At 44.1% G+C, this 27625-nt stretch overlaps 1 protein-coding gene across 1 annotated transcript in view; it reads right to left on the bottom strand.

Moving 5' to 3' along the window:
- Positions 1 to 790: 790 nt before the first annotated feature.
- The window catches only part of LOC124802427 (glutamate--cysteine ligase regulatory subunit), a 47407-nt gene continuing 20572 nt past the window's right edge, over positions 791 to 27625 (bottom strand). The window contains exons 6-7 of the mRNA XM_047263196.1: positions 5522 to 5699; positions 791 to 1013 (exon numbers count right to left, since the gene is read on the bottom strand). Coding sequence (XP_047119152.1) covers positions 5539 to 5699 — 161 coding nt within the window. The 3' untranslated portion in view covers positions 791 to 1013; positions 5522 to 5538. The remainder of the gene's footprint in view (positions 1014 to 5521; positions 5700 to 27625) is intronic.

The following is a 27625-nucleotide window of genomic DNA, read 5'->3' as shown; positions in this document are numbered from 1 at the left end:
GTATGTTAATGGTAATTAGTCAAAAGTGACAATAAAATTAATTTAAGGAGGCAGATGGCAAAACGAGAGAGGAAGTAAAAAGATCCCAGCTTGCTTTGTCACAGTATCCTATAGCTATACCAATGAGTACCTGTTGGAATCTGCCAACTCATATGAATACCTTGATGTAACACTTCGTACGGATATGAAGTGAAATGATCACATAGGTCCAGTCGTGGGTAAAACAGGTGGCAGACTTTGGTTTATTGGTAGAATACTGGGGAAGTGCAATCAGTCTACAAAAGAAATTGCTTACAAATCACTCATGCAACCAGTTCTAGAATATTGCCTCAGGGGATACTGAACATATACAGTGAAGGGCAGCACAAATGGTCACAGGTTTGTTTAATCCATGGGAGAGGGTCACAGAGATTGAAGGAACTGAACTGGAAAACTCTAAGATAGTTTACATTCATTCTGAGAAAGTCTATTAACAAAGTAGTTTCAAGAACTGGCTTTAAATGATTAGGAATATACTACAAGCCCCTACATATCACTCATGTACGGATCATGAGGATAAGATTAGAATAATTACTGTACACATAGAGGCATTCAAACAATCATTCTTGCCATACTCCATACGTAACTGCAACAGGAAGAAACCCTAATAACTGCTACAGTGGGACGTAACCTCTGCCATGCACCACACAGTGGTTTGCAGTGTACAGATTGAGATGTAGCTGTAACTGAAATGAAAATTATGGAAACTTTATATTATATAAATTTTACTCTGAATAAATACTGTAAGCCATTAAATGCTTAATTCTCTCAGAGAAAAGCTCTGCTGTCTTTATTGAACATAAATATATATTACAATTATTTCATATAAAATTTATAATTCAGCTCAGCGACAACAAAATTCATCACAATATAAATCACATAAATGCACTTTTACAATTTAAACACAATGTGTTTTTTTCCATTCTTGCCAGTAGTGTAAGGCTGCTCCACAGAAATCCACATTTCACAGTACTCTGGAACATAAGTGCAACAACATTTGAAACTATCAAAACTGTTAGTTTTTTTCCCTTAATTATATTAACATAGGCTTACAGAATTTACACTAGCATACTTAATATATTCTGTTTTACTGCTTTTTAATGCACTGCTTATTCATTATACATCACTGATGTCCCATTGACAATACAGTTCATGTTCATACATCAGGTCTCCATTTTTACTGTTCTGAGACAATGGACTTCATGGAGTATAACTTCATGTCAACTGTCCCTTGTAACTTATTAAATGTAAAAATGTATGCATAATATTTCTGCATTTTAGAGACTCACAATTCATGGTTTATATCCAGAACATACTTTCACTGTGCAGTAAAGTATAAGTTGTCAAACTTTGACACTACAACCGACTGCTGAATTGGGATTTTAATCCATCAAGACCATTACCCAGAGGCAAGATGTTTGAATTGAAGTTCCAGTCCAGCACATAGTTTACACCTATCAGATAGATTCATTCTGTAAGCAAGTCCAGGGCAGTGAGCATTCACTGCAGTATCCTTTCTCAGGGTTATTAGTACAGCAAGATGTACAAGACTTAATGGCATTTGTAAAATAGGAGAGCCAATAGCAGCACTTAAACTTTTAACCCTTTCACGTACATGGGACACATTTGTCCCACATATAAATCACTTTACTAACTGAACTGTAATCACGGTTGATGTGCTGCAGATGCCCTACTTGAAGCAGAGATATTTGTTTTCTTTAATACCGTACATCTTTGGTGACAACAATTAGTATAACTACCATTAGTTGTCGGTTATTGTTTGTGGTTCTCACTTCGAGCAGACACACAAATTTATTCACTTATTGTGTGCGTAGTGTGTTCTCTGCCTTACTGTCAAAGCTTGAAAGTATATTCAAGTAAGTTTCTCTTTTCATTTAGACCATGCATTTAGAAAATAAGTATATTTCCATCAGTGGAAATCTTTATTTTCATTCTTTGGGACATAGTTGTCCCAATGTACCACAACGATAATTTGTGTACTTGTTTTTGAATGTCATGAAATCGTTACTATTACGGAAAAAAAAAAAAAAGGAGAGAGAGAGAGAGAGAGAGAGAGAGAGAGAGAGAGAGAGAGAGAGAGAGAGAGAGAGAGCAGAATGGTATTTAAAATTCGGTTGAAAACATTATCTTTCATTTTATTTAATAAGTGGAAATAATTTGTACTGGTATAATTTCAAATCTGCTTTTAGGTCATGTGCTCCAGAAAAAGAGTATTTTTCCATCACTGCTGAAAGTGTTTGCAGATTTTGGAGGCTTGCAGTAGTGATGATGAAGATAATCTGTTACTGGATGAAGAAGATAAAATTTTTCTTCAAGGTGATATGGAAGATGAGAGAGAACATGTTATTATAGAAGATCCTGAAAATGAAATACATAGCCCACCTAGCAAAAGAAGGCATACAGAAGAAATATCAGAACCAAATGCTGAGGTACCTGATTCTCTTCCAGATTTACCAGAATTTAAATGGTACAGAACTTACCAACCAAGACAGTTTAGTGATAACATGAATCATGAACTTGGGAAAGTGGTTTTGTTTAGTGTCAGTGAAAATCGCGAAATGCCACAGCCACTTGAAATTTTTTCTTCCACTATTAGCCTAAAAGATTTGGTGCATGATATATTAATTCCTGAAAGTATTCCGTATGCAGAACAACCAGGTAACGCATTCAGCACAAATGAAGATGAAATCAAGGCATTTCTTGGTATGAATCTGGTAATGGGGTACCATATTTTGCTTACATTTAGAAGCTACTGGGCAACTGAACCCAATTTAGGTGGTCCTTATATATCTCAGATTATGCCACTACATTGGTTTGAAGAGATTCGAAAGTACTTACATTTTTCCAACAATGCAGATCAGTCAATAAAGGAAGACCGCACATACAAAGTGAGACCTGTAATTACCCATTTGAACAAAACCTTTCAGAAATCTCTTAGTGCAACTAGGGCTCAATCTGTAGATGAACATATCATCAGATTCAAAGGACATAATATTATGCGACAGTATGTCAAAAATAAGCCAGTCAAATGGGGTTTCCAAATATGGTGCAGATGTGATTCAGAAACTGGCTATCTATTTGAGTGTAATTTATACAGTAAAAAAAAACCACCTCATGTCCTGAAGTAGAGCTTGGTGAGTCAGTAGTTCTGCAGCTGACAAAATCACTATCGGGACTGGGATGTGAAATTTACATAGATAACTTTTTTAACTCTCCAGCTTTGGCGTATTCCCTTGGTTTACAAAATATCAGATCAAGTGGAACAGTGCGCACCAATCGTAAAAATATCCCAAAGACATTCCCTCCAGACAAGGAAATGAAAAGCGGTGATTCATACAGTCTCAGTAGCAATGGTCCGACAATCCTGGAATCGATTGATAACAAGCCAGTTTTTCCTACTGACTAATTTTATTTCCCCCAATACCATGTACGACAGTGAAGAGGAGTCAGTCTGGTTCTTCTGAAAAGATCAATGTTCAGTGTCCTCTTATGATAAGAAAGTACAACAGGTGGATGGGAGGGGTGGACCTTATGGACCAGAAGAAAGTGACTTACGAGATCGACAGGAAGGCAAAGATTAAGTATTACCTGAGGATTTTCTTTAATCTTCTTGACATTAGTGTAAACAATGTGTATGTAATATATTCAAAATTGGCAGAAGAATCAGGATTCAAATCAACACTATCATCCCTAGAGTTCAGAAAATGCATTGCGAGAAATCTAATTGAAAATTATTCAAGTCGACAAAGGAATTTATCAACAGTAGTGAAAACATCAAGAAAGTTGCAATCCAGTTGCAATTCAAAGAGTCCAGAGCACCAAATGATAAAATCAGACGTAAGGAAGAGACGTGTTCATTGTGCTTCAAAGTGTGTTGAAAACTGCACCTACAATATTTGTGAACAGTGTGGTTTTAATTTATGCTTTACTCCAAGCAGAAACTGTTTAGCAGAATTTCACATCAAATAGACAACATATACACAGCCTCTGTAATTTTTCGATGTATGAAGTGTAACATGTTCTGTAACTGTCCTTTAAGGACCACAGGGACAAATACGTCCCAGCTTTCTTTTTTTAGCACAAATAAAAATGTTTGAAATAACAACATATTTTGTTTATAAAACCTCCAGTTAGCACAGAGATACACAAATTTTAATCACTAACACTTTAGTTTTCTTATGTACCTGAAAGGATTAAACCAAGTCTTTAATCACGCATAGATTGCTCTGTCGGTAAGAGCATTGCAGTAGAAGGCAATTGTCCAGATTGGAGTCCCATTTATACTGTAAGCTTCTCAGTGATTATCATCTCCATAAAATGACACACACACACACACACACACACACACACACACACACACACACACACACACACACACACCTAAGTAATTCAAGGTGTGAGACCATACACAAATTCAAACAGGTGCAAAGCTAAGTTGAATACACAAGACTAGGATATATTTTGTTTGCAAGCAATAGGTCAATGAAGCACTACTGGGCAATGGACACAGATGGAAGCTCAAACATACAATGTACACTGTACACTTTTGAAAGTTTATGTTCTGCCAGACCAAAGTAGGAGGTAGCTACCATGCAAACAAGTATCAGACAATTTTTTTATCATGGCAAGAACAATACTTGTAGTTTCAAACAAAAGTAAGTAAAACTGCTCACACATGGTTGATGGAGTACCTTTTAACTATCTTAATTGCTGGGAACATGTCAGCTATTTAGAAAGAAAAGAAAAACAGTAACAGTTAATATAAATTAGCAGCTACTTCCAAGCAAGCCACATTGCGAATTATAGTAAGAAACAGTTGTATAATACAGAGTACACAGACACTTATATAAGAATTTTTGCCCGATTGTTGTGAAAAGTAACATCTAAGTAGAAAGCATGAGTGCAATTTATTTCTATCTTTCCCCAAGAAAAGCTGCTTGCTATTCTGAAGCTACAGAAGTAACACTGAAAGAAGGTTCACATTCTGCTCTTAACTAGATTTCAGCACAAAGTCTGATGACCACTGGACATTTTGGTCTTGGGAACCAATCAAAGGTGTAAAATATCTAACTACAGTTTTCAGTCCGAATTCATTGTTCTTTTCTCACGAAACAAGAACCAATGTGTCAATAAATTTCATTCAAAGAAAGCTATTAAGTTCCATACCTATTGGCCAACTTGTCAATTTACAAATTTTGAATTCAGAACATTGATGGAATACAGACACCATACATTTCAATTTTAATTTTGGTTTAATTCAAAAAGATCCAGTTGGGTGTGGTACTCAGTGCCTCCCTTTTTTATGGCAGTTTACTGAATTTAGTATTACCAGCTTACAAATATGTAAAAGCAGACTTTTTTTTACCAGTAAGTATAAAGTTAAGATACGAGTTAACTAATAGCCAAAAATAAAAGGAGCGACATGACTAGCACAGTTGTTTAAACTGTGATTCAAACTTACCAGTACACAAAATGCTGCTAAGAACGTTGAATGCAAACAACGTAACCTTTACTTGCTAAGACACCTCTGCACTTGACATGCACTTGGAACCTCAATGCCCAACTAAGTTCTAGTGATGTTGTTTCACCTTGTCCAGTGAAGTCAAACACACTGTTCAAAGATGATTTTGGAAGAATTTCTGCAAAATTGAGAAGTTTCCATTAAAATACGATGTGTTTTTCCTACTGCCCTAAATTAAACAAGTTCATACAAATATTATGAATTGGCTCTTCACAATACTCAGTCACAATGTTCCACTCCAAGGAGAAAAGGTACAGTGATCACTGAATTTACATTCACCCATGGTTTAATGCCAAGCTTGCAAGATGATCTCAATAAATATATTTAAAAATGTGTTGTACACAGCACAAGCACAATAATCTGTGATTAAAGATTAACACTTCAGAACATAATTTGAAATACTGAACTGAGTAATTCAATATCAGTAGCCCTCCCTCAATGCCAAATTCCTTAAAGGACTTTGCTCGCATGTAAAGGGAGACCCATTTCAAACACAGGGTTTTTTTTATAAACACTACACAACCATTATATTTTCTGGAAAAAACTAGTTTTTCTCCTAAACTGTGTGTTGTACAATGGCATCACTTTTTAAGTGTCTTCAGTGGTATGTGTGGATACTGTATCCAAGATGGGTAGCAAATAGATTTAGTGGTAAAAATTAAATCAGATTTTGAAGGCTTACCACACGAACAACAATTAATAAATTATTAAGCTGCTTTCCTTTCATTATTTGTGAAACTGAATAGGAAAAAAAGTTTTGAAAAGATTTGAAGTCTGTTTAAAGTTAGTTGGAAGTCACTGCTCTTGTTGTCAAATACTGGATGAATGCAGTCTGTGCAATTTGTGCGCTGCAAGTTATGCTGCCTCATGACATGTACAGTTTCCAATTTAAATATTTGACTTACTGTGTTTAACACTGATTTTAAGTTTATACCTCTTAACAACCAGATTATGACAGCATTTTAAATTTTTAAATTCTGCCAATAATTATGAAAAATACTGAAAACTAAATTTTTGTTGCCCCTGTAAGCTGTTAAGCAGGCAAACTGCAATTGGGATCTGGTAACTGTTTTAGCCACTAAGTAATACTGATTATTTAGAGATTTTCTATTTAATACTTTAATGTTAATTTGTTTACACATTAATGGCTGTCGAGTCAAAACATTACGAACACGGGAACACTGAATGCTGTCCGATGGCATGTGATTTGAAAAGTAAAGCACATAAATGGAACAGAAAGGAGTGAGGAATCTTTCTAGCAACAATACGAGCCACGGACAGGGAAATCCAATGACATAAGCAAATTTGACAAAGGGCAGATTATTATGGACTGGCACCTGGTAATAACCATCTACAAAACTGCGATACTTATTGGCTGTTCATGTGCTGCCATCCAGAGCATCCATGTAAAGCGGTTGCAGGGCAGTGAAACAATAAGTAAGCAACAAGATATTTGACATCCATACCTCAAAGCAGAATGTTGAGGTCAGAAGCTTGCCCATTCTCTGGCAGTATCTGTCGCAGATGCGATGCACAGTATAATGTTGGTGCAGGTACAAGTGTTTTGGAGCACACCTTTCAGCAACACGCCGAAGTAACATTTCCAGCTGACAGCAACACAAAGATCGTTTAACGGGAAGGAAGAACTAGAGGGCCAAGGTAGGAGGACTGCAGCCTTATTTTCCAAAACACCAATGTGACCAGGAACCCACATAAACATCAGAGTGGCTCGCTCAAGCATGAGCCATTGGAAGCTTTCATGGACCAGAATGTCAAATCAAACACCTTTCAGTCAGCTAATTTCCAAATTGTTATTTTATTGGTCTACCAGTTCCGGAGATATATTACACCATCTTCAGGTGCCCTGATCGACATGAAGGAAGGTTCCAACATCGGTTCCAGTTAAAAAAGGGGCCAGGATTTAAAGACTTATCTTTAGATTTTTGATACAGCAATCACTTCAAACATAATCTGCCATTCATTAGGTTGGCAGATGATGTTTGAAGTGATTGCTGTATCAAAAATTTGCAGTTACCAGTGAGGTGAGGGTATCACGCACAGACACCATTGAAGCTTCAAGTCAGCAAAGGACCATTTGTCTTTGTTTAATTTCTTAGATCCTTTGTGACTGGCAGATGAAAACTCAGATGTTTGTTGGCTGGAGGGACACCATAAGTCTTCACTGAAGTATTCCTTCTGTCCTTTCTGGCCTGTGGGCTGTGGGTTGTGTAGCAGGCAATTTCACCACAGGAGGCAAAGCTTTGGTGGCCTGTTGCACACCTAGAGGAGGAGACAGGCTATGCTACCAAGACACTGGGTGATTTTATAATTGCAGTGCTGAATTTGAGGATGGAAGTACATCTGACCATATCTCTTGTGGAGCAAGGCAAAGCAAGAATGGTACTTTAAATGCCAGATGGTAAAATGCAGGGCTTTCAATTGGCCAACAATTTGCGAGCGACAGGGTAATGCACTTTTTCCTTCACCCAGATCTCCCGGACAGCCTGCTCATCGAGATACACGGGAATTCTTTGGACGCGACTGCATGGTCACCATTGCAATTGACACAGTGGGGAGAAGGAGGTGGGCAATCACCCAAGAGGACATTTGAGTGTGATTGAAACACTGACACTGGTAGCAGCACATCAGGTTTGGAATGTATGGTCAGATCATGACTTCATAGCCTGCTTTGATCTTTCATGGAAGTATTACTCTATCAAATGTGAGAAAAAGAGTGTGTGTAGGCACTAACGTTGCATCAACATTTTTCACTACCCAATGGGCCACAGTGAAGCCCTGATCAGATAGTTAAGTTTGGATTTTTTCCCCACTGTCAGACCATCGAGCAACGAGTGTAAATAATGCCAAGCGAAGAATTCAGTGTTAGATGGGCCTCGACACGAACAGCAGAGCTGTGGAGGGGAGAAGCCGCAAGCAACTTTTGGGCTTGAAAAATCACAATTGGTCTCCAAAAGTGAAGTGCCATTATGTAAACGAGAGCAGGATTTCACAGGGCCTGCAACTGCATCAACACCTTTCCCAGCTTGATGGAGGTCAGTAAGAAGATTACAGATAGTTTTGACTAATGGGTGACAAGGGTAGCACTAGTCCATAGAAGCATCTTGCCAGTGCAAGAACAAGAGTGACTAGGGGCTTGTTTGATGGCCACCAATTCAGCAGTGAAGACACTTCATCCATTTGGCAAGGAGTGTAGTTCATTGTACCTTCCATGTGTGTATGCAAAACCGGTTCATCCATTGAATACTAAGCTGTCAGTGTATACTACTTAAGGTGCAGACAGCACCTTTGCTCAAGTTGGCAAAGATGGGGAAGCCACTCAACCAGGCACCAAAGAACAGTCCCAAATAGCGATAAGTCTTCACCACACTGAGTAATTGGTTGTCGAGATAAAGTTCTGGATATGGACGAACAGTGTGATGGCGACAGGGGGGACAAACAGAAAGCCATGGGTGATGCCCAAAGACTCTGCCTTTCGAATGGTGTCCTGCAGTCAGCATTCAGCAACACCCACACTAGGGGAACAATAGTAAAAGCAAAAATCATTGGAATACAGGGAGCAGGGAGGGTGATGCTGGGGACTCCACAGTTGCTGCTAGACCACTGATTGCCACTAAAAAGAGAGACAATTAATACGGAGCCCTGTGGCACCCCATTCTCTTGGATATTGGGGATAATGTGGGAAGCATCAACTCGAACCCAGAAAGTACGGTGCAACAAGAGTTTCTGAACAAAAATCAGAAGCGGGCCCAGGAGACGCCACCTCATGTAAGGTAGCAAGAGTGCAATGTTGCCATGTGATGTCACAAGCTTTTCGTACGTTGAGGAAGACAGTAATGTGTTGACATTGATCAAAAGCTGTCCAGATGGTAGAGTTGGTGAAAACGAGATTATCAGCAATGGAACAGCCTTTGCGAAAACGAGCCTGGGACAGACCAGAAGGTCCTGAGACAAGTCGCCAACACAGCCACCAGCTCATCATGCTTTCAAGCAACTCCCCATCTCTGAAGGATGCTTACTCTATTTCAATACTGGGATAATGGTGCTTTTTCACTGCTGAGATGGGAACTAACTCTCACTCCACATACGGCTGAAGATGGTAAGGAGATGATGTTGACAATCCACTGATAGGTGTTTGAGCATTTGGTTATGGATGCTGTCTGCCCCTGCGGCTGTATCAATCAGGGCAAAGGATTAGTACACTGAAGAATTTCCATTCACTGAAGGGAGCATTATAGAGCTCTAGGTGGCGTGTAGTGTAAGGTAAGTGTAATTGTTCCATCTGCTCTTTAAGGACACAGAAGTCAGATTGGTAGTTCCCAGATGCAGAGCAAAATGTTCAGCTATGGCATCTGGTTGAGTGAAAACAGTACAGTTCAATGAAATACCAAGTATACCTGCAGAGGTGTGGTGTCCATAGAGGTGTCTGATATTTTCCAAGGCCTGCGAAAGAGGTGCATGTGGTCCAATGGCTGAAACACGCCACCTCCAGCATTCTTGCTTCCATCATTTTATTAAGTGGTGGACAGGGTCTAAAGGCAATGAGGTGCTCAATTGATGGATGCTCCTTATGGAATTGTGGAGCCCACCTGCAATCTCAGATGGCCACAGAGATTTCCAAGGTCCACCAAGGTACTACTTCAGACAGGAACGCAAACAGGGGATTGTTAAGTTGGCACTCAACAGAATGGCTGTTGTTGCCATCTAGACAGCCTTGTCACTACTTATATTTAGTGGGGAGCTCAGAATGACCGTGGAGGTAAAAGTGCGCCAGTTTACATTGTGGACAGCCCAGCCCATCCATGTGGGCACCCAGGGAGTGATGCTGAGGAAGGGACATAAAGAGTGGGAAGTGGTCACTAATACACAGGTCATCATGGACCCTCCAGTGGATGAATGGGAGAAATCCAATACCACAAATAGAAAGATAAATGGCCAAATACGTTTCTTGTGTCACAGTGAAGTGAGTGGAGGCACCAGTATTCATGAGACAGAGGTCAATGCAATATCTTTACCGCGACCAGTTATCTTAGTTCCACCCCGTAAAGAGTTATGTGCACTGAAGTTGCCTACAATCAGGAAAAGTGGTAGAAGCTGAGAAACCAATGCAAACAACGTGTACTGAGATACTTCACCATCAGGAGGGAGGTAAACACTGCAGATAATGGTACCCTGAAATGCCTTTACCTGAACAGGCACAGCCTCCCAGTTACATCAAGATGCACAAGTTCACTATATATCGTGTCCAGAACATTGTGCAAACTCCATCTCATGCATTATTAAAATCAACACTTCTTAAAATATCCCCAGTAGTGACAAAGGACAAGGCAGAAAGCAGGGGAGGAGTCTAAGAGGTGTCTTAGCTCAGACAGCTTGTGAAAGAAACCACTGAAATTCCACTGGAGTATCATGCTGTCAGTATACTGAGAGGGCCTGAAGGGACCAAGGGTGGTCCAGGGTCACCTGCTGTCATCAGTTGAGAAGATATGGGATCAAGACACACAGTTTCCGGAACACATTGTGTTGCGATCTGGAGCCTCAGGGGGCCACCTTATCTTTAGGGGGTCTGGGTGATGGGGATGGCTTCTCTGAATTTGTTTCAGGGACTAGAAGCCTGTGGCTCCTTCAGCCACTGGCTGGTAGCCGGTTGCAGACTGGCAGAACACTTTGAGGAGAGTGTCCCAACAGACCTGTTCTTGGTGTGAGAAGCAGGAGGAGTGTGACTCGTCTCCAGCTGGTGGATGGGGATCGGCGGCCCCCGTGGGTGGGGAGCCATTGCTCCCAAAATGAGTGTGGGAGAAACAGCAGGAGGAGAGCCCCCAACCATCAGGAAGGGGGGGCGGCAGGAATAGTCATGGGGACCTGAGATCTTGCTGTAGGACCATAGCAGGCTGGAGTACTGTCTGCAGTGAGGTCGGCATCATAGCTATCGTGTACGACACTATCATGCTGCAAGATTTAGATGCTCAGACTTTTTTTTGGCCTCTTGGTAGGTCAGTCCATCCAGTGTCTCACATTCTTGTATTTTCTTCCTTCCCTACTTCTGAATGAAAGTGCAGTCTGGGGTGAGCAGGGAGAATAGTGCTCTCTGTAGCTGATGCAGACAGGGAGAGGACAGCACAAGGAATGTTTGCAACCAACTATCATCTACAATCCATACAGACTAGGCTGATATTACAACACGAAATGTGTGCCCAAATTTCATACATTTGAAGCACCAAATGGGGGGTGCATACAGTTTCACATCACATCAATACACCATCACTTTGATCTTTTCCGGCAACAAATTGCCCTCCAAGGCCAAGATGAAGGCTCCAGTTGCAACACTATTGTCCTTGGCCCCCTATGGACACAACAGACAAATTTTACACTTACTCGCTCTAAGTTGGCGCACAGCTTATTGTCAGACTGCAAGATGAGGTCACACTGGAAATGTTATTCAGCTTGGCACAAGCAAGCAATGACCATGACTGGGCATGGGATGCTGTTTTAATCAAAGCTGACCCACTCTTCATTCTGGAGGTGGGTGCAACTTCTCCAAACTTGTCCTCTATAGTGTCTACAGGAAATAAAGGCTTTGTGGCCAAAAATGAATCCCCATCTGCCCTTGTATAAATCATGAATTGGGGGGAGTACTACTCTGTCGCTTAGCCCGACATTCCTCCCATAGCACAGCCAGAGAAGGAAACATTCTGAGGTCGTATCTCTCTGTGTTGAACGAGTTCATTCTGTCTGGAGAGAACAAAGGGGCCATATGACCACCAGTAGGAGAAAGCTTCATCTGCTTCATATGAGAATCATCTGCGATGGCACCAACTTCTCTGAACAGGGGCTCTCCCTATGCGTGCCACCCAGCCTCAGGAAGAGCTACCTTGTCAGTGACCCATTGCTCAGAATCCTTGTGCCCCAGTCACGACAGGCACATATTTCTTGGCATACTTGGGGAGGAGTCAGCTCTGATACCAACAGAGCGATTCCTGCGTGGTCAAGGGGCTACAACTGTGCGGATACTCAAGTTTATACTGGGCAAAATCTCTGCTGAATTACTTTACAAAGATTAACTAACATGCTGTTAAGCAAGTTGTGATAATGTTTTGGCTCATCCGTGTACTTCCTTGTGGTGTTACCAGTACTAGTCATTTTCACTTACTCTCCACCTGCATTCCTGTGTTTTGTTCAACATCTCAATCTGACAAACAAAAATTATTATTTTAAGACTTTAGAATTCTACTATTAGCTATTTCTGAACATTAGGTTTATCTGGCTTATTTATGGAAGAAATTTGTGTCAACAATTCAATGAACTAAACCTCACCAAAGTACAAAGAAAAATAAAAAGGAAAATTAGTATGTTCTTACCTCTTTCTTCTCCATAGTTTCCTTCAACGACAGAAATGCATTTGAACATAAGCACACACATATATTAGTAATAGATATGGAAACAATTTAAGGAGCAAATTTAAAATACACTGAGAAAGGTATCTCCCCTGACACACCTGAACTTTTGGTCACGTACAATGAGAGGCAAAAAGATTGCCTAGCCTGAATAATTTAAAGTCCAAGAACAGAGCAAGTGCATGCCTAAGTTGAGAGGTGCCAGTGTTCACACTGCTAGGTGGTTTATGGAGTTTCACCTTTTTGATTACATCATCAAATGGAAGCTATATAATAGTTAGCATACAGCATGTATCAAGATTCATTGCCAGTTAACTCCTTGTATCATCTTTTGAAAATCATTATTTCAGCACTACAACAATGTGTGTTTCCCATCTGTTTCAGCAGCAGAGTGTATAGGTCAATGGTTTACGAACAAAGAACAAGAATTCCAGTCTTCCAAAAGATTCCATTTATAATAGTCTAATTTTTAAACAAACAAACGGCCATAGTAAAAATATTGAAAATGGATTTATTTATTTGTAATCACTTCAACTGCCACATTGTGTCTCTACAGTTTTCAACTACGAGAAATATGTCAGCTGACTGGCATACATCATAGGTCTGTTTCAAAATGGCTAATGTGAATGTTCGTGAGCAAATAATTGCTCTCTTTGAAACCAGTGTTAATGCACCTGAGGCAAGATGTCGTTATAGTGTTTATGCTTCCACTGCAAGGCTGGATTAGACGATTTGGAGAAAATGGTGGGTTAGTGAAACATTCTATACCTGGAAGACCACGAGTGTCTATATGGAGACAAAATGAAGAATTGGTCAGGGCAGCCCAGAATGCTCCTTTGTCACTTATCCAGGGACTAAGGAGAGTGTCACATTTCCCAGGCTAGTCGAGAGCCGATCTCAGAAGGTTAAAGGACCATCGAATCAGGTTCCATCATGCTCTTATCAAACAAGAGTTGTTTGACACACAAGCCATGGATAGACTAGCAACTGAGTTTCTGGGAAGATGTCAATTGGAGGAACGTCATTTTCTCCTATGAGTGCACAACTGGGTCCAAGAGCAGAGGTACTGCTCTCATATAACGCACTGATGTGCATCAATATGATGCGTGCTTCGTGGCTACAAGCACTAGAAACAGACACGTAAGTGTGATATGTTGGGGCTGGATGTCTTAAATGGGTGCAGCAACTTAAGAACTTATCAAAAGCAAGATCAATTCAGTATGCTGTGAACATTTCCTTGAAATGTATTCGAATCTGGTATCCCAAAGGACATCTCCGTTACCAACATGATAATTGTCTATCACACACTACCATTAGGATTCAGAGTTGTTTTCAAGGGAGAGAGAATATTATTCAGTGCCTTCCGTAGCCTCCAAAGTCACCTGATCTCAATCCCAGGGCTCAACTTGAGAAGGCTCTGTGAGAATTGGTCAGACCCCCTTTCAGGAGCTGCAAATGCTCAATGGCATTTGGTTCATTTTTCATGGGAGAGAACTGCAATGGATGAGGACTTTTTCCATTGATTTGTCAGTTCTATGCATTGAAGTATCCAAGCTGTTCTTGATTCCAGTGGCATGTGGACAAAATATTGAAGCTACACATAGCCTACCCTTCATTTTATCGTTTTATTTACTTTCCATTAAAGCCCTACATAGTCAGAAAATATAATTTAATAGCAAAAAGTAAATAAAGCATGGAACATTTGCGATGCATTTTTGTTTGTTTTTTGTTTAAGCGTAACAGTCTAATAGTCCTACTGCAATTGAAGAACAGCTATTAAACTGGAAACAACAGATACTGGAAAGTACGGCCACTCGCTTGTGTAAATGGTACATTTGACCTTAATCAGCTGATACATTTCTCTTAGCTAAGATCAGAGAGACACAAGTTGGCAGTAAATGTAATTAGAAATAAATACATCCATTTTCAATATTTTTGCTATAACCATTTGTCTGTCTGAAGATTAGTCTTTTATAAAATGGAATCTTTTGAAAGATCATGGAACCTAGAAAAGCCTACAACTGCACAATTCATAGTGAATTAAAAGTTAAAAAAAATTTGTGTGCACAGGTCTAAAAATGACTGACTCCAGTTGACCATCAGCATATCCACTTCAGCCACTGATTGGTTGGTTTGGGGTAAACAGGGACCAAACTACAGGGTCATCAGTCCCTTTTTGCTGGAGCAAGCAAGGCTCAAGGTACAAAAACACCCAACATCACACCTAAAAAGAAAACGAATGGAACGAACAAAAGACGGGCAAAACTTACACCACAAGGAAAAGTAAAAGAAGGTATTAAAACCATGGAGCATATGGTCTGGACTGGCTGATCACAATCAACACATTACAATGTCCACCCCAAAAAGATAAGGCTAGATGAACACATGTAGGGAAAAAAAAGACGACCACCAAGACAAACAAATGCAAAGAAGTGGGACAGAGTTAAAATGGAGGGAGGGTGGCAACCTCAGAGAGAAGGCCAAATGCCCTCCCTTAGCTGGTAAAAAAACAACCAATAAAACAAAACTAAATCTGCTGTTGAGGCATTGTCGCCCAACACCAAAGGTAGGTGCTGGGAAGGTTAAAAGTCTGCCACAGAGCGGCAGAAAATGGGCAGACCAGCAAGATGTGGACGACAGTCATGTGTGAGCCACAGCGACACTGAGATGGGTCCTCGTGATGGAGGAGGTAGCCACGTGTTAGCCAAGTATGGCCAACGCGGAGCTGGCAGAGAACCACAGAGTCCCTGCAAGAGGCCCACATGGAGGCCTTCCACACATTTGTAGTCTCCTTAAGGGCATGCAGTTTGCTGTGTATACTGGTATTATGCCATTCCGTCTCCCAAAGGTGGAAAACCTTGCGGCGTAATAATGATCGCAGGTCAGTTACAGGTATGCCGCCCTCCAGAAGCGGTTTCCGTGTAGCCTGTCTGTAAGTTCAGTTCCTGGGATTCCGACTTGGCCTCGGGTCCACACGAACACCACAGAATGATTGGACCTTTCTAGGGCATAGATGGACTCCTGAATGGTTGCTACCATAGGGTGGTGGGAGTAGCACTGATCAATAGCTCGTAGGCTGTTCAAGGAGTCTGTACACAGGAGAAATGACTCTCCAGGGCATGAGTGGATGTGCTCAAGAGCACGAAAAATGGCCACCAGCTCTGCAGTGAAAACACTGCACCCATCTGTCAAGGACTGCTGTTCAATATGTCCATGAACATACGCGAAGCCAACGTGACCATCAGCCATTGAGCCGCCAGTGTAAACCTCTTCATGGTCCCAGTGCATGTCAAGGATCACGATGAAGTGACAGCAGAGAGCTGTGGGTTTAACTGAGTCCTTAGGACCATGTGAAAGGTCCAGGTAAAGCTTTGGCCTGTGTGTACACCATTTAAAAAAAAAAAAACACAAACAAACATGGGACCATGTTTTCCGCTGCAGAAACGATCGTTCTAGTGACCTGCTCAGCTGCCACATCGATGGTACCATGTGGGAGAGATTCAACGGTGGCAGCAGAGGTGAAAACTTCCCAGTCAGGGGAATGGTGCTAGTGGAGTGACAGTAAGATGGGAAAGTGGTCACTACCACACAAGTCATCATGAGCTTGCCAGTGGACAGATGGGAAAGTCCTGGGCTGCAGAGGGATAAATTAATGACCAAGTAAGTGCCATGAGCCACACTGAACTGTGTGGGGGCCCCAGTATTTAAGAGGCAGAGGTCAAGTTGAGACAGGAAAATTTTGACATCTCTACCTTGGCCAGTAAGCACAGTGCCACCCCACAATAGGTTATGGGTGTTAAAATCTCCCGAAAGTAGGAAAGGTTTAGGGAGTTGATGAATCAGTGCAGCCATTACGTTCAGGGGTACTGCACCACCTGGAGGAAGATAAACGTTGCAGACAGTTATTTCCTGCGTCGTCCTTATCCTGACAGCCACAGCTTCAAGAGGGATTTGAAGGGGCACAGGTTCACTGCATAGTGTGTTCAGGACAGAGGCAAACTCCATCTGACACTATTATAATCACTACAGTTCTTGTAATATCCCCTATAGCCGCAAAGGGCAGGGGCCCACATTGTCGGGATCCAGGTTTCCTAGTGGGCATTGCAGGAAGCAGGTGTAAAGCTTAGCAGTTGCTGTAGCTCAGCCAGGTGGTGGAAAAAACTGCAGCAATTGCACTGGAGGATGATGATATCATGAGGCAGGTTACACTTCAGGTTCACCTGCTGCCACCAATTGAGTATTTGTATCCATTCCTATTGTGGATGAGGCATCAGTGAGATCCAGGTCCTCAGGGGATGCCGAGATCTCCAACTCATCCGCAGGTGCAGAATTGGCAGGGATTGGTGGTGTTGGGGCCACTGGAGGGTCCTTTCTCTTAGCGAACTTCTTTGTTTGCTTGCCCTCTCACTTCTCTTTAGGGGCTTGATGGGAGGACTTCTCTGAAGTAGCTTCAGGCAGAGAGGAAGACCGTGAAGCTTTGTGTCCAGCAGCTTTTGGCTGCTTTAGCCACTGGTGAGTGCCTGCTGTGGCATTAGTGGAGACCGTGGGAGAGAGGGTCTGAAGGGACCCCTTCCACACCAGAGGAGCTGGAGGAGGCTGTTGCTTCTCCAGCTGGGGGGAGGGGACCGATGTCCCATGTGTTTGGGATAGGACCTTGCTCCTGACATAGGTACTTTGGTAGCAACAGAATGAGATTTTTTCCCCTACCACCAATGGGGCAGATGTATTCTGGAGGCTCGGAGGGCCCACTCTTCATGGCACTGAGTGGGGTACGACTGGTACTTGTGATGGCGATCATAATGTAGCTGCAGCATATGTGGACATCAACCAAATGGGGTGTAATTGCGCTCCTTTTGGAGTACTGTGCAGTCTTGCAAGCAGGGGGAGTGCTGCTCTCCGCAGTGTACACAAGTGGGAGGAGGTGCACAGGGAGTATCTGGATACAGTGGACATCTACAGTCTCAACATGTGGCGTTGGAAGTGCAGTGAGAAGACATGTGCCTGAATCTTCAGCACTTAAAGCAACACATAAGAGGAGGGACATATGGCTTAACGTTACAGCGGTAAACCATCACCTTGACCTTCTCAGGCAATGAATCACCCTCACAGGCCAAGATGAAGACACTGGTAGCAACTCGTCTTTGCGTCCCCTGTAAACGCACCAGATGAAATGAATACCCCACTGTCCTTGTCAGACTGCAAGAGAAGGTTGCAGATGGAAAATAATCCCTGGGACTATGTTGAGGCTTTTATGGGGAGTGATGGAAACAGGAATATCACCGAGCCGATCACAAGCAAGTAACCCCCGGGATTGGGCTGGGGATGCTGTCTGAATCAAGACTGCACTGCTTCTCATCTTGGACAGCACTCTCACTTCCCCAAACTTATCCTCAAGATGTTCAACAAAAAATTGTGGCTTTATAGGTAGCAAGGAGTCCCCGTCCCTTCTGCTAAAAGACTAAATACTGAGGCGAATATGGCTCTGTTCATTCTGTAGCCGTATGTTCCTCCCATGGTGTAGCGACGGAGGGAAACAATTTAGGGTCATATCAGTCAGCGTTGTATTCTATCTTGCCCTTCTTAGAGACTGGTGCCGTATGGTCAACAGCAAGAGAAGACAGTCCGCTTCACTGCGGGTCATCCGCCCTGATGCCACCCACTCTGACCAGGGATTGGTTGGTTGGTTGGTTGGTTGGTTGGTTGAGGTTTAAGGGACCAAACAGCAAGGTCATCAGTCCCCTGTTTCAAATATGCGCCATTCCGCTAATGGGACAACTCAGTAAAGTCAGAACAATAAAACGGAAGAAGAGAAAAAAAAGTAAAAAGGCAGTCATGTTGTCACTGGTAAAAAACAAAATGAAGGAAGTCGGCAAGAGAACGAACCCAACACTATGCTGAAGCAGCATAGGCAAGACCACCTGTGATTTAAAAGGTACAACTGCTATAATGTAGAAAGTACGTATGGGAATAGAAAGACTAACCAAGCCTTTTTTTAAAAAAGGGGTAAAAACAGAGTAAAAGGGGAAGAAAAGAGGAATTCGGTGTCAGGGAGGTGAATCAGGAATCTCCGAACACTGCTTACAGTGGGAGACACCCGAACACTCACCGCCCCGCCCTAACACCAGAGAGAGATTAAAAACCTTAAAACTGAGAATAAAAACCACTTTCCCGGAGGAAACCGAGAACCAGAGAGACCAACCGGGAACCGTCAGCTAACATCAAAGGTAAAGTGTGGGGGAGTCTGTACTTAGCACGCAGAGCCAAAAGAAGGGGGCATTCAACCAAAATGTGGGCTACTGACTGGAAGGCTCCACAACCACATAGTGGGGGTGGCTCATCACGCAAAAGAAAACCATGGGTCAACCGAGTATGGCCAATGCGGAGACGACACAGTGTGGTCGAGTCCTTTCGGGAGAAGCGAAAGGAAGAACGCCACGGGCCTGGTGTCACCTTAATTGCACAAAGTTTATTAGACAGGGGAGTAGCCTCCCAAGAATTGGCCCATGACTGTGCAAAGTGGGATTTGATGTGAAGCCGTAAATCCGCTGCAGGAGGGGCTACAGAAAACGGGGGGGGGGGTAAGTAACTGCTCCCCCAGCCAAACGATCAGCGAGCTCATTACCCGGGATACCCACATGGCCAGGGACCCAAAGGAAGTCAATAGAACAAGCAGCACGGTGAATATCAGCGAGATGGTCATGGATGGCAGAGACCAAGGGATGGCGCGAAAAAACACCGGTCAATAGCAAGAAGGCCACTCATCGAGTCCGTGCATAACAAAACGCGGTTGTGTTGGGACTGTTTAATAAAGGTAAGGGCCTGGGAAATTGCCATCAATTCCACAGTAAACACCCCACATGTAGGTGGCAGCAGATGACTTTCCGTTCCAACAGAGGACGTGAAGGCATACCCAACACGATCAGCAGATTTAGAGCCATCAGTGTAAAGAACAACAGCATCCCGAAACTCCCACAAAATTTGGCGGAAAAAGGAACGGAACACCACCGGGGGGGATGGAATCTTTCGGACCGCGGCGGAGATCCATCCGAAGGCGAGGCCGAGGAACTAACCAAGGAGGGGTGGAGGGAAGGGAGCGAGGAAAACAGGACAAAGAAGGAAGCTGAAAATCACGGCGAAGAGACGCAAGGCGCAGCCCAACCGGTAAACCCGCCCGAGGGCGGGAGTCGGGTGGGCGACGTCCATGGTCTGGGAACAGGATAGAATAGGAAGGATGAGTGGGAGAGGAACGGATAGTGAGTGCATAAGACACCAGAAGCTGTGACCGCCGAACAGAAAGGGGGGGGGGGGGGGGATCCCAGCTTCAACCAGGAGACTATCAACAGGGCTACTAGGGAAGGCACCAGTGGCCAAACGGATACCATGATGGTGGACTGGATCCAGCACGTGCAGTGTGGAAGGAGCAGCTGAACCATAAACTTGACAACCATAGTCCAAGCGAGACAGAACTAGAGCATGATAAAGACGGAGGAGGAGGGAACGGCCCGCACCCCAAGAGGAGTGGGCAAGGAAGCGAAGGACATCGAGTTTACGGAAACATCCTACCTTCAGGAGTCTGATATGGGGCAGCCAAGTGAGCTGGTTGTTAAAAAGAAGACCCAGGAAACGAAACTGTGGGACCACAGGCAATCTTTGTGCAGCGAGATAGAGCTCTGGATCAGGGTGGATCGTAGTACAGCGACAGAAGTGGACCACTCGCGATTTTAAAGGAGAGAATTGAAACCCGTGTGAGAGGGTCCATGCAGAGGCACGCCGTATAGCTACCTGGAGCTGCCGCTCTGCAGATGCCATTGAGGAGGAACTAACCCAAATGCAGAAATCATCCACATACAGGGCAGGGGCGACCAAGGGACCGACAGAGGCCACAAGTCCATCGATAGCAATGAGGAAAAGAACACTCAAGACAGAACCCTGTGGGATGCCCGTCTCCTGTGTCTGTGGAGAACTAAAAGCAGTACCAACTCGAACTCTGAATGACCGATGGATCAGAAACTGGCGGATAGAAATCGGGAGTGGGCCCCGAAGATCCCACTGATGAAGGGTAAGTAAGATGCGATAGTGCCAGGCCGTGTCATAGGCCTTGCGAAGGTCAAAAAACACTGCAACCAAATGACGGCGCTGGGAAAAAGCCTGCCGAACTGCGGATTCCAAGCGAAGTAAATGATCGATGGAAGACCGTCCCTCTCGAAAGCCACACTGGTAAGGCGACAATAGATCCCGAGATTCGAGGACCCAATTGAGCCGACGGGCTACCATCCGTTCAAGTAACTTACAAACAACATTGGTCAAACTAATTGGCCGATAGCTGTTAACAGATAGGGGGATCTTACCAGGCTTAAGGACAGGAACCACAATGCTATCCCTCCACTGAGAAGGGAAGTCACCCTGGAGCCAGATACGGTTAAACACCCGAAGAAGATGTTGCCGTTGTGGAGCACTGAGATGTTGAAGCAGTTGGTTATGAATGGAATCTGGGCCAGGGGCCCTATCATGAGAAGAAGATAGAGAAGAAAGAAATTCCCATTCAGTAAAAGGTTCGTTGTAAGATTCTGACTCACAAGGGGTGAAACATAAGGTGGAAACTTCAGCCAGCTGTTTTTGATGAAGGAAAGCAGCTGGATAGGAGGCTGACGCTGACGCCACTGCAAAATGGGTCGCAAGATGTTCTGCAAGAACTAATGGGTCCGTACAAATGCCATCTGGGAGGTGAAGGCCTGGGAGGGTGGACTGCCAATGGCAACCTTGGAGAGAACGAAGTGTAGCCCATACCCGTGACAGAGGGACAGTAGAACCAAGGGAAGAAACGAATCGTTCCCAACATATCCGCTTACCCTGTTTGATTAAATAACGGGCTTTAGCATGGAGGCGTTTAAAGGTAGTAAGGCTGGCTATGGATGGGTGCCTCTTAAAGTGTTGCAAAGCTCGACGGCAATCACGGATGGCAATGGCAATGGCCGTACTCCACCACGGGACTTGCCGATGACGAAATGGTCCAGATGAGCGCGGGACAGCAAGGCTAGCAGCGCGAACAATCGCATCAGACAAGTCACGTAGAACGTCATCAATACAACCCGACAAAGAGGGAGAAAGCTCGACCTGTGCAGTGTATAGAGGCCAATCGGCACGGTGGAAAGACCAACGAGGTAACCTGTCCATCGGGGAGCGGGAAGGGAGCGTGATAACAACGGGAAATGGTCACTATCACAAAGGTCGTCGTGTGGCGACCAGTGTAATGAAGGGAGGAGAGAGGGAGAAGAAAGAGAAAGATCAATGGCAGAAAAGGTACCATGACCGGCACTGAAATGAGTAGGGGAGCCATCATTAAGAAGGCACAGGTCGTGGTCTGCAATAAATTGGTCTATAAGAAGACCTCGTCTAGATGGAAAGGCACTGCCCCACAAAGGATGATAAGCATTAAAATCCCCAAGGAGGAGGAAGGGAGGAGGAAGTTGCTGAAGAAGGGTGGTTAAGGGAGCAGGTGTAACAGTCCTGTCAGGAGGGAGATAAAGATTGCAAACTGTGACTGCAGAGTCTAAGTGGACCCTAACAGCAACCGCTTCCAGTGTAGTTTGGAGAGGAATCCACGTGCTAGCAATGTCTGTACGGACCAACGTACAAACGCCACCAGAAGCCCGCAAGGGTCCGACCCGATTTCGACAGAAAACACGGAACCCACGGAGGGTCGGTGAGTGAGCATCAGTAAAATGAGATTCCTGGAGAACCACACAAGCTGCAGAGTAGGTCGAAAGAAGGGATTTCAATTCCGGAAGGTGATGATAGTATCCATTACAATTCCATTGGAGAACCACAGAACGATGGTTTAAATGAGAGCTAAACACGCTAAATCCAGTCATACCACCAGGTCCCCACCCGTTACCAACAAGGAGGGGGCGACATCCACGAACGACAGGTCAGAATCTGATTGCGAAGTCAGGGAAGGGACCTCCAGTGACACCAGAGGCTCTTTGTCCTGGGACTTATGTTTCTTCTTCTTTTCAGGCCGAGATCGAGGAGGGCTGTGTGGCATAAAGGAGCCAGCTGCAGCAAGATCAGGAACAGAAAGAGACCGGGCGACCTGGGGGCCGACAGACCGCATCTCTTGCGGTCGCCGCGCGGCAGCAGACCTTTGACCTGTAAGGTGCCGGGAAGGGGCATCCCGGGAGAGGCGCCCTTGACCGGCAGACGCCGAAGGAGTGGGACACTTCTCCGGCTGGGGAGGGGGAGCAGTGCCCATAGGAGAAGGTGTGGGAGCCGCAGGGGAGGGGGGGGAGAGGACAGGGGTCCGGGATGGGGGTAAGGAAGGGGGAGGAAGGGGTGAAGATGTAACCAAGGCGTAACTAGATGTCATGGACACAGGGCGGAGTCGTGCATATTTCTTACGGGCCTCTGTGTAGGTTAAACGATCGAGGGACTTATACTCCTGTATCTTTTTTTCTTTCTTATATACTGGGCAATCTGGTGAACGTGGAGAATGACTACCATGACAATTTACACATACAGGAGGGGGAACACAGGGACTCCCCTCATGGAGTGGACGTCCACAGTTACCACAGAGAGGGGCCTGGGAACAGCGAGAAGACATGTGGCCAAAACGCAAGCACTTAAAGCACCTCATAGGAGGTGGGATGTACGGCTTCACATCACAGCGATAGACCATAATCTTAACTTTCTCAGGGAGGGTATCCCCTTCAAACGCCAGGATAAAGGCACCAGTATCAATACGATTATCTTTAGGACCCTTCTGAACACGCCGAACAAAGTGAACACCCCACCGTCCGAGATTGTCCCGAAGTTCCTCATCAGTTTGAAGGATGAGGTCCCTGTGAAAAGTCACACCTTGTACCATATTTAGAGACTGGTGAGGGGTGATGGACACAGGAATTGTGCCAAGATGTGTACATGCACGAAGGGCCGCAGATTGGGCAGCTGAAGTAGTTTTTATCAGCAACGAACCCGACCGCATCTTGCTCAGGGAGTCCACTTTGCCGAACTTGTCTTCAATGTGTTCCACAAAGAATAAAGGTTTGACACTGGTTAAAGTATCTCCATCAGTCCTGGTGCAAACTAGATAACGGGGGAAAGGTTTTGCCCCTAAACGACGGGCCTGACCCTCTTCCCAGGGGGGTAACCATGGAAGGGAAGGCCGAAGGGGCAAGAGAAGCAGCACTTGAGGAATCAGTTCCACGCAGAGAGATGGCCGCAGAAGAATGGCCAGAGTTTTGGACCCGTATGCGTTTCATCTGCATAGCGTCCGCCCTGATACCACCCACTCCGATCAGGGGCTCTCCTCACGGGCGCCACCCAGCCACAGCAAGGGCCATCTGGCACGGCGGCCATTGCCGGGAGTTCCGATGCTCCAGGATGACGAGCAACCACTCCAAGGCATGCATGAGGAGGTCACAGCTCAGGTATCAGAAGTGTGATCCCTGTGTGTTCAGGGGGCTCAACCAAAAGGGTACATAGCGACCCCACCACACGGGCTGGCTACCGTGCTGGCTATGCACCCTAGCATCAGACAACGACGTGAAAGAAAAGATGGAATGTACTAGGAGGGCGCAAGTCGGAGACACTAGGTAAGGTGCTCTTCCCCAAATGGCTCACACTACGGAGGAGAAATTTTGTAATGGAGGTCAAACCCCAGAGGGGGACCAAGGAATGCCAAAAGGAGGAGATGACTACGCAACAAAGCCGGAGTGTAAAACCAACAGAACCAGGAGGATAGCGGGGGCCAACATAAGCAAGGACACCAATAGAGGGAGAGGAGAGGGCGAGGGGAAATGAGCATGGAGGGGAAAGGAGGGGAAGGGAAAGGAAATGCAGCCCGGGAGAGAAAGAAGGCTGCAATGGCTCGGGGCCCCGTGCTCGCCACGCACGGATCCACAAAAGAGTTGTGGACCTCCTGGGGGGGTCTGACCAGGGAAATTGGAAATTTGTGGTAAGGTCTTATCGGACCAAAGTGCTGAGGTCATCACTCCATAAGCTTACACACTCCTTAATCTAACTTTAACTTACACTTAGGACAAAACACACACACACACACACACACACACACACACACACACACACACACACACACACACACACACACACACCACTCGGCTACCCCGCACAACTCCTATTAGGGGCTCTCCCCATGGGTGCCTCCCAGCCACAGCGAATGCTACCTGGCATGATGGCCGTTGCCTGGAGTCCTGATGTCCCAGGAAGACAGGCATCTACTCCTTGGCATATGTGGGTAGTTCACAGCTCAGGTATCAGCAGGGTGATCCCTGTGTTGTCGGAGGGCTACCACCAAATGGGTAGATGACGGCCCCACCACAACAGACTGGCTACCGTGCTAGATATTTGGTGCACAGAAATCCAGTACTGTCATGAGGCCAAAAGACAGGAGACAACAGAAGAAGAAGAAGATGACATACTCCAGAAAGTGTTCTCGCCCAAATAGTTTAATTGCAGGTGGAGATGCAAAGCCACAACAAGAGGTTCTGGAGATCGAATCTAAGGGCACTATGGATAACTTATGCACCACATAAGGTGTCCTTCCCCATATGGCCCGCAATTCTGTAGAATTTGGAAAGTGGCAGGTCAAACCATAAAATGGGACCTGAACTTATAGGGCGGAAAAGTGTAGAGCTCCTTTTAGTCACCTCTTACGACAGGCAGGGATACCTTGGGCCTATTCTAACCCCTGGACCAGCAGGGTAGTCAGCCACTGAAACAGACGCGAAATGATCATTGTTTTAGTAATTCTACCGACATGGAGTTCTTATATTTCAACTGTTTCTACATGCTTCAATAATGATTTTCAAAAGAAATGATAAAATATGTTAAATTGCAAAAAATCTCAACATTCACTGTACGCTAACCATTGTGTTGCTTCTATTTGACATTGTGAACACTGGCACTTCTGGACTTGGGCATGCACAATGATCTGTTCTTGGACCCTGAATTATTCAGGCTGGGCAATCTTTTTTGCCTTTCATTGTACACTCCCATATAATGAACAATACTTTCTTGTTCAGTCATCACATTTCATAAGCAGTCATCTAAAACCATATTATATGCATTTACTTTTGTGATTGCTCACTATAAAATGCATTAATTGAAAATTCCCTTGTACAGAGTCACCTGCTGTTAGCTAATTAATAGGCCACTTTGTACAATCTAATCTACAGTTTAGGCAGCTTAAGGTGAGCAATCTAAGAAAAACCACCACTACCCATGTATTTAGCAGAAACGTGAAATTTTAGAAAAAACAAAGTGAGTTCATGTCAATATTCCTGCAGCACAGCCTGTCCGGGAGAAGTTAACAATTTGCGCAGTGGCTATCTGAAACGGCAGGAGGCGTGCCTTGCTCCCACCATTAGGTTTGTCGAGGGGAGAGGAGAGGAGCGGTGAGGGAAAGGCAGCATTTTTACTTCCCATAATGCTGGCACTATTATACTCAACAACGTTCACAGTAATACTTCGCATCTAGTAGCAGCCTAACACTGTCAGCACTTTGAGGCAACTATTTTACAACTAGTGTTAATTTTTTCTGCTTCTGGGAGCTCCAGTAAAATTGTCAGCTTATTGTGGACAAGCTATACAGCAGCATCCCTAAAACTAAATCTGTCTCTTAAGAGTTAATTAAAGTTGAGGGGACAGAGTAGCACTAGCTAAAGGGAACAGGAAACAGCCAGTTACGATTTTGTGTGCAACATATCAACAACATTTAAATTGCAACACAAACCTAAAGGTGCGCAGGTGCAAGCCACACTAACTACTATCTCTGTTATAGGATGTAATGTCAACCATCAAATGACAGGGGGATGGGGGGCAGGGGGGGGGGGGGGGGAGGAGGAGGGGGGGGGGAAGGGAGACAGAAATCAAGTATTGTTGCCCAATGAAACAATATTTTATGGAGCAAAATAATTTATTGTAAACTGAAGTAAAGACCTTGTACTGAAACTTTATCTCCAATTAGTATTGACATACTTGTCATAAGACATCTATTATCTCCATATTAAGTGTGGTAATGGCTACAATAACGACAAGAAATTCATTCTTGTTTGTATGACAGCATCAACAAAATATGTCAACATACCATGGAGCTTATTCCTTCTGGTCAACTGTGCTTAGTGTAGGGGGTAACAATTGTGTTGACATTAATGACTGCTCCACATTCGTAAAGTCAAGTCACAACACACACTGTCTATGACAGATCACCAACCTTTCGAGTTCACAATTCGTATGGCTTTGGTCTCAAGTGGCAGTATCATTTCCTTTCAGAGTCTGAAGTTACCCTTATGCCTCATTCACAATCACACTGAGATGCAGAAATCAAATGTGCTATTCCCAGTAGAGTTAAAAAATAGGAAGGCACACTCAGCTCACTATTTATGCGCTCTTGTTAGCAAACATGAGACCTCATGTGTGCACAATTTTTTCTGTGCTACTAATATCATTTACTGTCACTCATTTACTAGAATCAAAGATAATGCATGAACAACTATTGCCAATCTTCAGTTATAGTTCACTTCTTCCAGAGTGTGGCTCCAATTTGCCTGTTGCTACACACAGTCACAAAAATTATTCATTTTTGTATATTTATTTAATTTCCTGTACACATTTT

The sequence above is a fragment of the Schistocerca piceifrons genome, chromosome 6 (assembly GCF_021461385.2).
Source record: "Schistocerca piceifrons isolate TAMUIC-IGC-003096 chromosome 6, iqSchPice1.1, whole genome shotgun sequence".
NCBI lineage: Eukaryota > Metazoa > Arthropoda > Insecta > Orthoptera > Acrididae > Schistocerca > Schistocerca piceifrons.
The sequence above is the reverse complement of the archived record's forward strand: the minus strand, read 5'-3'. Positions and strand labels throughout refer to the sequence as shown.